The 12,950-nt window shown below is 47.8% G+C and overlaps 1 protein-coding gene and 1 long non-coding RNA gene across 6 annotated transcripts in view; one reads left to right on the top strand and one right to left on the bottom strand.

Annotated features, from left to right (window-relative positions):
• Positions 1-5,008: 5,008 nt before the first annotated feature.
• Positions 5,009-11,969, bottom strand: LOC147242034 (uncharacterized). Of its 2 annotated transcripts, none has more exons than XR_015111005.1 (4): positions 11,955-11,969; positions 8,972-9,182; positions 8,743-8,880; positions 5,009-5,502 (listed from the first exon to the last, which is right to left on the bottom strand). It is a non-coding gene; the product is annotated as an uncharacterized LOC147242034 (long non-coding RNA). The 2 variants fall into 2 exon arrangements; XR_015111004.1 differs by lacking the exon at positions 11,955-11,969 and adding an exon at positions 9,323-9,511.
• The window catches only part of slc12a7b (solute carrier family 12 member 7b), a 76,060-nt gene continuing 74,599 nt past the window's right edge, over positions 11,490-12,950 (top strand). For 3 of the 4 annotated variants that reach the window (XM_086191977.1, XM_086191976.1, XM_086191974.1), the window contains exon 1: positions 11,491-11,833. In XM_086191977.1, coding sequence (XP_086048103.1) covers positions 11,614-11,833 — 220 coding nt within the window. In that variant the 5' untranslated portion in view covers positions 11,491-11,613. Of the gene's footprint in view, positions 11,834-12,950 lie in introns of all 4 variants that reach the window. The other variant, XM_086191973.1, reaches the window with a different exon arrangement.

Below are 12,950 nucleotides of genomic sequence, written 5' to 3'. Positions count from 1 at the left end.
AGCAGTTTACTCTGTCAATCCCAGAGCGTTGAGGCAGAGCGGCCAGGGGACATCCGAGGGACAACCAGCAAATAATTCTTCCATCAAATATGATCTAATTTCAGCAACAGCAATGAATAAAGTTATAAAGTTGTGTTTTTAGAGTCATCAGTGAGGCCCAATGTAATTATAGACTCATTTGTCATCTAATAAATGGTAAATAATCAAATTCAGTGGCCAATATACATGATGATATAATTATTACTGTGCATATGTGTGTTTTACTACATGTGTATGTGTATGTGTGTGTGTGTGTGTGTGTGTGTGTGTGTGTGTGTGTGTGAGTGTGTGTGAGTGAGAGGAAGAAATAACATGAGCAAACTGTCAATAGATGAGTGCAACAGGAGTGAGGGAGACACCTACTGACTGGGAGGTGTAAATGTTGTCCATCTCACCATTGAAGCAGAGAATTTGCCAAAATCTACCAATTCCTTCTTCAGATTATATTTTGCCTCTTTCACTGATGTCCTTGACTAAGATGAAGATGTTTTTAATCAACAAACGGCCATATTTTAGAAGTGCGTTACCAATATTGCCATCCATTTGCCAGCGCGTACTGAAAATAAATGCCATGTTATTTCCACAACACGTAATTTTAATTGGAAAGCATTAAAAGAATGTGCTTGTCTTTATCCAAATGTAGGTTATGAGATTTGTCCATGGACGAGCTCCTGTGGAATGTTGGTTCTCCATAAACAAGGAGGCGGAGATTCGCGAGGAGAACATCTGGACAGTATGGAGCCACCTTGTCTTTTGACCTCTTGTGCTGTTCTTCCAACGTTGCGTAGAAATGGTTGAATTCCAATGCTTGGTTCAATGGTTTGATTTGTTTTATATCGTAAACCAGTGGTGGCCATTAGCGGCTGAGTGGGAACTAACGTTCCCTTAAATAAAGATTATATTTGATGAGATGTTAAAAAGCTTTTAAGACTTAATGTTGTGCTTCACTGCGTCTGACCAAAACACTGGAGGTGGTCGACGAGCGCCTCACTGCCCACAGAGGATGGGCTGACTTCCCTACACCTCACTGTGCCACGCACGAAACAAGACTGCCTCAAAACTTAGACATTTAGAAAACAAAGAATCAGAAGAAGCTCAGGATAGAAACCTGACAACATGTTTTCCTGCCAGACCTTTGTTTCACAGCGCCAGTGTAAGCAGCAGTCAGGTCAGGTCAGCTCCCTCGCATTATTCTGTTCATTTATGCAGCGGGACTGGAGAAATGTCACAAAAGTAGGCCTGACCCTCATCCTGCAAGAATGTGTACAAGTGTGTGTGTGTGTGTGTGTGTGTGCATACACATCTTTAGGTGGATGAGTGAATAATCTGTGTGCGTGTGTGTGTGTGTGTCCCTGTTGGTATGCCAACCATCTCATTCCTCTTTGTCCACATCTCAAAATAAACCCTGACCCGGCAGCAGCTGAGACAAAGCTTCAAACGGACAGACCCCACCAAACAGAGGGTGAGGACAGGAGAGGGACGGAGGGAGAGAAGCAGGGATTACAGGACAGGAAGACAAGAGCAAAAGTTGAATCAACATTGAATCTCTAGGGAAGAAAGCAGCTGGCGGCATGTCATCTGCTAGAATGTAAACACTACAATGACCACAAGTAGTATTATTCTTCGTCCATGTTGGTGTCCCAGACGTGCAGATAAAAGAGCTACACTGGAAATTGTCGATATAAACTCCTCACGTTTAAGTTCTGCGATCTTAAAAGTTTTGGGAAGCATTCAATGCATAAAGCTGACAAGAGTTACGTGATCATCAGTAACTCCTCCCACTTCCATCTCAGTCTCCACATGGCTCTGCTCCTCATGAACCTGTTCACCAACACGTTCCAGGGAGGTCAGCACCTGGGCTGAAGGGTTACAGGCTGGTCATCCAACACGCAGATGAACAACATGCGTCACCTCTGACGGTGCAGTGAAGGCGCTGCCTTGGCAGCACCTCAGTGCATGAAGCGGGATAAGCTGCTGCTTGCCGTTTCCTTCATGGCAGGATGAGGAATTTTAAGTTGAAATGGCTGCACTGTGAGGTCAGACACTTGAGTCTGTACAGCATCCAACCCCTACACGTGGTGTGTGTGCTGACCGACAGGAAACATGCCTCCAGCGAGGCCGCGCAAGGTGAGCCGTCCTGCAGCAGGGTCTCACTCTACTGGGAGGAGGCATTTCACCACACCAGCCTGAAGGTTCACGCTCCCCGGAACTACTTCCTCTTACACAGTTACCATACTGGCCGATATATGAGAAAGTGGATTATTGTGGAAATTAACTTAAAAAAGTTGGGGCTCATTTGATATTTTATCAGTAGAAAATTGACTTCCTATGATGCATTTTTTCACCTGATGTCCAGCCACATGCAGCAAGCCTCACAAGCTTCCTGCACGCCACAGAGCAAAAAGATGAGAATGGAACAGAGAGAGAATGACAGCAGCTGCCCACTTTCCATCTTCAGTGGGAATGGAGGTTTCAGTCTTTTTCACCAGAAATACAGCACCTCTGCCTGCTCCTGCAGTTTCGGTGGCTGGGCTCCCATCAACTGTTTCAAACACATTTTGAAGAATTGCATCTGAAAATGGGGGAGGGGTCGAAATGGCCAAAATCCTCTAATTTGCAAGAATAGTTTTTACACTCGCTTGAGGTGCTTTTTGACTAATGCAAAAAAAAAAAAAAAGCGGTAATGTGCAAATATCGAGGTGGGAACACATTTGCAGAATAAGTCCTGAAGAAGCAGACACTGTCCTGTGACGGCTGTCTCTGCTGACGGAGTCTCACTTTCCTCATAACACACAACACGGTCGGCAACCACAGACACACGGACCGATGAGCCCTGCATCGGTCGGTAGACCAGTTTGATCAATGAGACCAAAACATTCCTCAGTCTCACAGTGACAAAGATATGCGTTGTTATATGGTTATAATCCATTCGTTTCCAGGCTGCCTGCTGGTTTTGTTTCTGGTTGTCTGTAAATGTGCTGACACTGGAGAGGAGCCCTTCCTCTGTCCACATGTGAAAAGAATCAGCTGTTCTACAAGGAACACCTGCGTGACCACAGCAGAGAGAAACCACACTGCTGTGATTTGGTTGCCATTTCTTTTTCTTACCTCGAAAACACATCAGCATGCACAGTAGAAGGAGAATCCAGGCCAGAGTGAAAACGGTAGCTCGGCCACATAAGGGATTACAGGAAAGACCTGCGTGTCCACACTGCACAGAAGAAGAAGAATTCTGGTGCTCCCAGTGTAGAGGTTCAGTTTGGTCAGACTCCTGGAAGATCCCTCACCGGGATGATGCAGTGTTTGTGTTCAATAGCTTCAAGAAATTTAAAATTGAACAATGACAATTTAAAATGAAGCCTGGTAATTTAACATTTAAACATTACTTATATCACTATTGTCCGTTTCTGTAAAAACTTTTTACTGCTGTTAGTTTGCAAAACTGTACACAGTACAGCAGGAACGTAGGTACAAAGACACTGAAGTAGACAGAAAATAAAGATCTTCAGATGTATTTGAGTTCCAGATAATCACTAACACACCGACTGCAGCAGAAAATTTGTCCCAACTCAATTAAGATGGAGAACAAATTTGTATATATTTTCCAAAAAAAATCTGCAAAAGAAAATGTGACTTCCAGCTGCTGTACATGTCTGTGGCAGGGCAGCTGGAGGAGGAGGGTCCATCAGCAGCACTGTCCAGATCAAAACGATCATTAAACCCTGAAATTATTACAGCCATGATTAACATAGTTGATTATCAGTAGGAATTAGCATGTTTATTCTAGCTGGCCCAGCTAAGTTACCACAGAATTGACCGGTAAGTAACAATTGGTGGTTATTAAAGAAATGAATGCATCAATAAAGTCAAACACCTCCTAAGGAGGAAGGAGCTGTGTATGGTGACCCCTGAAAGTCCTCTGCTGTCCATCCTGAGATAAACTCCACCTTAAAGTGATCGGGAGTGAGTTCCAACGGACTAACTGGGAATAGCTGTGCAGAATGCTGAGGGATTGTGGGTGCTGTAGTGTGACTCAGTTACCTGTAACAGCAGAGTTCAAACGTGCCTAACCTTGACCTCTTCCAGCCTGTCCTAGAGACCCAGTGGACATTTGAAGAAATTCCCTCACAGAGAATTTGCAGTTGCCGTGTACGAAAAGATATTTTTATGTTCTGCTACCTCAATTTTTGTTCAATCGATAATCCAAAGGATCCTTTAAGGAGGAGATTGTGAAGTCCAGCAAGATGGTGTCAACTGGGCAAGAGTTGTGGGAGAAAGGTTAAATTCATTTTAGAGTTTGAGAAAAACAAAGGGATGGAGAATTACTGCCAGCTCCAATCATGTGAGGATTCCAGCTCACTCTGGGCGACCCTTTAGAGGAAATTCCACAGTTGCCGCACAAACAAATCATTATTTATCAATTTGAAAATTTTTCAAAATTAAGATGGTTGCTGTAGAGCCACCATCAGGGCTGCAGGCCAACAGAGGCAGCTGGCAGACGAAAGACCTCAAGAAAGAAGTTATGACAGGCTGCCAATTATTTGTATTTCCATCAACTAATAATTATATGAATATTGGAAGTTTGTCCATCAGGACAGGACCGTGTTAGCTGCTCCTCCACATAATCACACTCACACGTAAAATTCCATATCACAGCATGTTAATTAGCCGAGGTTTACCGTCCTAATCACTGTTGGATACTACACTCAACAGCATAAATGCAATACTGCTGTTTTCACCGCCATCTTTCCTGAGTCCCAGTCGCAGCAGCAACACTTCATACATGCACAGAAAATGTTCCTGTCTCACAGGTTTGCCCTCAGGCGTAGAAGCTGCTTCAGCTCACCCACACAAAGACCTGCCGCCATCAGGCTTAAACAGTGTTTTTGGACAACGGAACATTTGCTTCGTTGGTTTTAATATTTAAAACCTGAGACTGCATACACACAAACTAAATGTGTACTTTTATGGAGCCACATTATGATAAAGCTCTTCTTTGTGAACAAATCTGCGTAGCAATACAATGACTTCAGGTAAAACAAGTAATATAATTGGTATTTAATCCATTATTTAATTATGCTACTCAGCAAAGGTGGTCTTCTTACATTGTCAGTGGTTCAGAAAATCCAGATCCAGTCTGACAGTCAGAAACCATTTTAATATTCATTGCTGCCCACTGACAAGAGGATGAACATGCTAATTAGCTGCAGGTGTGATTGGGTCTCTCGTCCTCAGCCTGTCCAGGTGTTACACTGAACCGAGGTGACTCACAGGTCAGGATACGCCCATCAAACAGCAGACAGCCAATCAGAGCACTCCTATGGTCCAGGCGAAGGCCTTCCCCTCAGTCTCCAGGCTAAAGTCAGAGCCAAATACAACCAAGTGTGTTGATGGTGGCGTCTGTAGGAGCCTACGGGGAGGCATCCAGCTGAGCTAGTCAGCTCGACGGAGTTCCAGTGATGCCTGGAAATCAGAAAAACAGATGATGGCACGAAAAGAATTAAACTTGTTTGGTAAATGGACTTCACACAGCGCCTTTCCACCTTAACGGCACTCAAGGCGCTTGAGGATGTCTCATTCACTCACTCACACACTGATGGTGGAGCTGCCATGCAAGGTGCCACCCTACTGATCAGGAGCAGGGGTTCAGGAACTTGCTCAAGGACACTTGGACATGGTCACTGGGGGAAGTGAGGGATGAACCAGTGAGCGTTAGGTTGCTAGACGGCCATTCCATCTCCGAGCCACACCACTGCCAAATTTGATGATCCTGGCACTGTGTATTCCTTGGTATCTCTTATATTTTGTGACTTTGCCATGAATCTGAACCTGAGTTCCGTCTGGATGCTGTGGCCTCACTGTGCCATGGTCTGTGTCTTGATTTCCTGTTTTATGTTGTGGTTCCTGTCCTGTCTTCCGCTGCTCTCCCGTTTGTCTTGGTCTGTCTCTAGTTCCTCTGGTCTTCCTGTGCTCCCTGCTGTGGTTACCTCGTGTGGCTCACCTGTGTATGATTGCATCACCTGTGGCTCGTTTCCTTGTGTATCCAACCTCTGTTTCCCCTTGTCGCTTGTCGGTTCACTGTAACTGTCGTCTTTGTCACGCTCCACGTCGTGTCCCCTGTTCCTCTGTGTTCCCAGTAAGTCCTTGGTTTCCCGTCTTGCCGTTGAACTCCTTTTCATTGGTACTTTGATTTCCTGCTCGTCCAGGAGTTGGGCCTGTTGACTCTTTGAGTCGATACTTTTTTTCTTCCGTCGTACTTTGAAGCCCCCGTGTTGTGTTTGCCTTTTTGAATAAAGATGTTTCTGTTGCACTCCCTTGGCTGCTGTCTGTACATGGGTCCAGTTCTCCCTGAAAACCTTGCCACACTGCATTCCAGCTCATATCTTCAGCTCTCTTTATCTGCTGAACCCTCATTATTTAAGAGCCGTAGACATTTCCAGCATGTTGGACCCTAATTTAATGAGGTGAGCGAGGTTCCTTTCACCTCCCCCTGTGTCCTCGTCCACCATCTGATCTGATTACTGAATTACATGATGATGCAGAGTAGAAAGGAGATGCATGTCTTACATGGACTTTTGTCCTAATGATGTAAAAATTAAACCTTTGGAGTTTCAGGCCACACTTCATACCATGTATGAGCTGCAGGTTTTCCTGAAGGGTTCCTCTATATAGCAGGACTCAGTCCATCTCTGAAACGCTGGGTGGAGCTGGGTAGGGCATTCGTCAGCAGAAATCATCATGTACGCCTGTCACAGTGACCCTGACCTTTGACCACCAACATCTTTTCAGTTCATCCACGAGTCCCAGCGGACATTGGTGCAGCATCTTCAGAAATTCCCCAAAGGTGATCTGAGATGGAGTTACCAGAGCAGGACAGACGGACGGACAATTCAGAGGTGCAGAACTTGAAGGCATGATTTGCTTGTTAGTTTTTTGTTTGCTTCAAACTTGAAATCCCAAGAATTTTATTTGGGTTATACATCACCCCAAAAGAGTATTATTACCCTCAAGTACTCAGGGACAGTGGGTCTTGAGCTCACAAAGATGATTTCCCCTCCAGCATCACTTCTTTGTGACTCCAGAACGAGACAAACATAATTTAGCTTTAAGCTAATGGAGCCTGACAGCTAACAACAGCTAAACTGACCACAAACATCAGAAACTCTCCAGGTCAACATCTGGTATAATCCACGTCTTCTTAATCCAGCTGCATACTCAGTAATCCACAAGCCCTTTGATTTGAGATCAAAAAACAAACAACTTTAACACGCAAGTGATAAAAATAAACAATAAATCCAGAGTTCCACTAGTTTTGGTGCTTTTGCACTTAACCTTGAAGGTTTGGCCAGACAAAGTCCAGTAATGTGCTAAAGTTAATCACATTCACACTGAATTCAGAGAAATAAGTCAATCTGCAGCGAGGAGACGACATCGTCACCATCGTGAGGATCTAGTTTGTCTCCATCAAGCAGGTCTGTTAGATATTTTGTCTGCCGACTGTGACAGACAGCAGACTCAGCCAGATGTGACTCGTGTGCTCAGTTACTGTCACACACAATGGGACGTTTTGACGCAGGTCCAGATGTAAACTGTATTCATCTTCTCTGCATCTCTCTCCCACACAGACACACGCACACACACACACACGTCCCTGATGAATAGCGCAGCCCCAGGGATCTCGTTACAAACAGCGTGCCATCTGCAGGCAAACAAAAACAAGTCTCCTGCCCCTCCGTAATCACCACCTCTCAGCTCCCCTCTGCCGTCCCCCCAGGGACTGTTTGCACCTCAGCAACCTCTCGTTCTTGATCCTGGCTAATATTTGCACTTTGTCAAAGTCATGGCTGCTCTGCTACTTTCTGCATGTCTTCAAAAGACGATCAGTTTGGAATCTTTGCTCCTTTCAGGTTGTTTCTCTGAAGATAAACAGAGCTTTTAATCTTAGTGTTTGTTTGTTTTAATTTTCATCATGAATTTTAACAAAAGTCCATTCAAATGTTAGAGTAGCTTCTGTTGTTCCTACTGTGTATCTACAACCCCCCCTGCCCGAGGCTCTCTGTGACTACAGAGCCAAGGATGCACCTCCGATGACCCGTCACTGTCTGTTCTGACAGAGGAGCACAATGGTGGCAGTGGGGGACCCATTTCATAATAGAAGCCCCTGTTCCTGCTGCAGCGCTGACCCACATATGCTCCAGGCACGCATCGGTGCTCCAGTCAGCTCACTGGCACAGCTGAAGCAGTCTTCAGGGAGCCAGTCAGCAGCTACCTACACTAAATGACTCTGATTGCTGCCACGCAGAAAACTTTATCAAGGAGCCTGTGTGTTTGAGATTCTGGAGAAAACAAGTTGGAGGCAGTGGCCCAGTGACGGAGCCTGTATGACATAATAAGCCTTCAGTCTCAGCTTACACAGACTGGCTCTCACACAGACACAGACAATACAACCTTGGAAATGAGAGATATTTCATAGATTCATGTTTCTTTGCGTTCCTGGGAAGTGACACTCTTCACTTGTCCCAACTACGATTTTCCTCTCGTCACTGGAGGGGAAAACGCCCGGAATAACAGAAGCAGCCTCCCTGATTACCACGGCGCTGACAGTGGGTGAGTGTTTGGAAAGGATGAGAGGAGACTGTGTGTCAGCTGTTGCTCTGTACCTCCACATGATCATTACAGGAGACTGCACAGGCAGGCTCTCACCTCTGTCAGGAGAAGTCTGACCTCACAAAGCCAAAGTGGGAGCTCGAGTTGTTCCAGTTTAAGACTGTAGGGCTCAACAATCAGACACAAGGTGGGTTGACTGAGGAGTGGAGTTCTGTCGGAGGCTGGCGCAGAATCCTGGGAGTGGAATTTGTTTACAGGTGCAGGTCAGATGTGAGGAGCAGACACAGGAAATAATCTGGCACGAGGACGCGACCACGACGAATACCTGAGAGATGAGTCAAACTGGAAACCAGCTCCAAGAAGCCGACAAACTGGTGATGTGTTGACCAGCATTCTTATACTGTGGCAGATGAGGAGATGAGTTGCAGGTGTGTGGCATCACCAGGTGTCTGACAGAAGCCCCGCCCTCCACACACAGACACAGGTGGAGACATGAGGAAGGATCACGGGCATGTCGCTGGGGCATAAAGTACTTCCTGTGAAATAAAAGTTCATGTATTCACACTTAATTATGTTGCTTTTTCTGAGCTCCTTAAATAATTTCACTTTTAATCAAAATTCAGACATTGGTAACAGAACTTGACGTGAAAATACAGGGTTTGTTTTCCAGAAGCACCTGAGAAGTGACCCAGTAGGTCCCAGGAGAGCTCCTCAGACTCCCCGCCACGTCAAACATCTTGGCAAATCCTGCACTGGGTTTTCTAAATGGTCCTAAATTATGAAATTATAAATCAATCATATACTCAGGTCCAGTGTAATTTCACAGGATATCTGTCCGAAGTAGTTTGTACCAGGTAGAATAATAATAATAATAATAATAACAATATTGATGACAATAATAATCAATTACCCAAGGAAACACAAACATGCCATCATTCTAACTGACCTGGAGAATTTGTCATCACTAACATGTAATAAATGTTTTCTCTCTGAATGTCCAGAGGTGTCAGCAGTACAAACCTTCCTGTTGATACCATCAGTTATAAAGACACGTAACGTTACTCTCATCAGGTCTTTGCTGACTTGGATGTCACATCAACCAAACAACCATGTTCCATTTGTACGTTCCTCCAATCCCCAAAGGCAAAGAGGAGCAAGGCAAGGAGATGAAGGCTGACATTTGTCACCCGGAACCCTTCCAGCTGTGGTTGAGCTGCCAAGGCCACATCTGTTCACACCCAGATTAAAACCTAATCTGGCCCGTTTGTCTCTCTCTGAACTCAGATGATGAATGTGGCTCTTGCGTCCTGCCTTGACTGCATCCAGCCGTTGAACAACCGTCTGCTCGGACAGAAGTCAGGCACATTTACAGAGAGAAAAACCCACAGTGCATCTTGGAACTGAAATACGGGAACTCCCCGTCCAGCACCCCCCAGCCCTCGGTCACCCAACTGGCCCACCAGCTGTCCGTTTTAGACGTCCACTTAACACCATTCAAGCAATTACTGTCTGAGTGGCCCCCTGGAGTTCCTCCAGAACCCCCCCCATAGGCTCTGGGCAGCTTAAGAGTAAATGCCAGGCAGTCGAACGTGGTTGACATGCAGGCTGAGTGGCCTGGATAAGAAATGACGAGGGCAGGAACATGGCCGGAGCCAGAGGGGCACAGACGAGGAATCCTCCGGGTCGTGTGTCTGTGCAGTCACCGCCAGCAGTGACAGTGCAGTCTAAAATAATCAAAGTCTTTCTGTATTATACACGGCGCACGATGGGATCTGAACCCCACGTCTCCACCACGACCCTCCGGTCTGACCTGCCGGCTCTGAGTTGAGTCTTCGTTTTGTTGCAGGTTCCACTTGTTCTGTCCAACAGCCTGCCGCCTGCGTGGCCTCTGTGAGGAGGTTCTGGTTGGATATTTTTCCACCAGAACCCCTGATAGCATGGAGGCAATGGTGCTGATCCAGAGAAGCAAACATTGGTGCTGGGATGCAGTGCAGGGATAGCATGGAGCACAGAGAGAGGAAGGCCTGCCATTGAGGAGAAGGCCTGATGCTCCTGGGAGAGGTGGTGCTCTGTCCGAGACATCCATCAGCATCCACTCTGCTGTGCTGGTGGCCGCTGACTGAACCGTCGCTGATTTCCTTCAATGAGTGTGATGTTGCATTCAGGTGGCAGGCTGCTGGGAGCTGGCAGCGCCGTGCTGATGCAGCCTCGCTTTAAGACCCTGAAAGTGTCATTGTGTGTGTGTGTGTGTGTGTGTGTGTGTGTGTGTGTGTGTGTGTGTGTGTGTGTGTGTGTTTGTGTGTGTGCATCCCACTGCAGGTCCTGGGAGTGTCTCTCACCATGAGTGTCTCTGTCCCCCGCCCCAAGTCACAGGAGTGTCTCCCTCCCTGAGTGTCTCTGTCCTCCACCCCAAGTCACAGAAGTGTCTCCCTCCCTAGTGTCTCTGTCTCCCACCCCGAGTCACAGGAGTGTCTCCCTCCCTGAGTGTCTCTGTCTCCCACCCGGAGTCACAGGAGTGTCTCCCTCCCTGAGTGTCTCTGTCCTCCACCCCAAGTCACAGGAGTGTCTCCCTCCCTGAGTGTCTCTGTCCTCCACCCCAAGTCACAGGAGTGTCTCCCTCCCTGAGTGTCTCTGTCCTCCACCCCAAGTCACAGGAGTGTCTCCCTCCCGGCAGTGGTCTGTCCTCTCCAAACTCTGTTCCAGGTAAATTAATTGTCTCCTGGAAGTGATGAGATCGCTCGTTCAAGATTTGCCTTTGTGTATGATTGACAGCGCTCGCAACCCCGAGCAGCCAATGAGCGGGCGCGGGGGGCGGGGCCGCCGCTACTGTAATCAATCCTCCGATCGCCGAGTGAGCGCGTGTCCCGGTGTGAGCTGTCCGGTGTGCTTGTACCGAGTGTGAACCGCAGAGGTCAACCGGACTTTCCTCCACTGAGAGTCCGACCTGAGTAGAGGAGAAGGAGGGACATGGGCGAGAGGTTCGTGGTGGTGCCGGTTGGCGGCGGAGGAGTGGTGCCCGGGGACGGGGAGCCCTCGGACTCGGTTGTCGCTGACCCGGCACCGTGCACCGGCGGCAGCGACGGCAGAGAAGCGGCTCAGGAGGCGGGGGAGGACTCGGTGTTTGAGCCGCAGGACCCCGACGCCGTGGTGCCCATACTGGAGTACAACCGGGAGCCCAACAAGTACGGTAAGACGGCAGCCGGTCGCACGCGCGCGTCCCACTTCTTATCTGGTCCCTGGAGGATTAGCCTCGAGCTCTTTATCCCGCAACCTTGTATTGTCTGATGGAAAGTTTGGGCGGCACTCACCGACTCCCGCCGACACCTGGAGCGCGTGCAACCGGAGCCCCCCAACACGGTCTAACTGTTTTGTTTTGTTTTGTTTTGTTTGTTTTTTTTGGGGGGGGGGGGGGCTCCGGCGGTTGGTGACATCACACCGTCGGTCGTGTTCGCATCAGCTGCTCAGGTCAGTGGGGGGGGGGGGGGGGGGCACAAGAACCCCAACCGCCTGATAACGTTGGCAGCCCCACCCTCATAGACCAGCAGGTCATCCATATCTGAAGATATTGATCCGTCGCTTCAGGTATCACAATCAGTCCCGCCAACCCGCGTTTTGGTGATGGTGACGACACCGACGTGAGCGAAGAGCTTTGAAAAATAAAGAAAACTTCCCTTTTCCACTTTTGGCTCTGTAAAGGTGTCACGTGGCTGGTATCAGCTACTGGTCTGATCAGGTGTTGATACTGGAAAATCCTACTTTTGATTACTGGGACTGAAGTGTTGGCCAGAGAGGGAGGTGGAGCTCTGGGGTCCCAGCAGCTCCACTGTGGTTGAGGCCAGTAAAGAGCCTCAACTCCGACCTGCAGGTTCTAGATGAAACCCTGATGTTCCACACGTTCACTGGCGCCTTGATGACCCGCTGCGTGTTTGTAACCGACAGGGTAATCCAGTGCAGGTTCTAATCTGCAGTGATGCGTCTGTCCTGGCGAGAAGCTGCTGGAATCACTGCTGCTCACTGTGCTCCTGGTGTGTGTGTGTGTGTGTGTGTGTGTGTGTGTGTGTGTGTGTGTGTGTGTGTGTATTCATGAGTGACCGTTGGAGCGTGAGGTGTTTGGTTAAAGTGTGGTGAGTTATGGCACGGGTCACTTGCTGTGGTTCCTTGTGATGGTGAGACGCTGCAGTGAATCTGCTCCCACAGTCTGACCAGCCTGTTGGGTTCAGTAGGCTTGAGTTAGCAGTTCTGAAGAACCGGATCGATGCTTTGAGACAAGAGGACAAGCAGGAGGACTCGGTCCAGATTCGTTG

Source organism: Aulostomus chinensis, chromosome 21 (genome assembly GCF_037954235.1).
Source record: "Aulostomus chinensis isolate RoL2024-O1b breed Wild chromosome 21, RoL_Achi_v1.0, whole genome shotgun sequence".
In the NCBI taxonomy this organism is placed as follows: Eukaryota; Metazoa; Chordata; class Actinopteri; order Syngnathiformes; family Aulostomidae; genus Aulostomus; species Aulostomus chinensis.
This window is presented reverse-complemented; position numbering and strand designations above follow the sequence as displayed.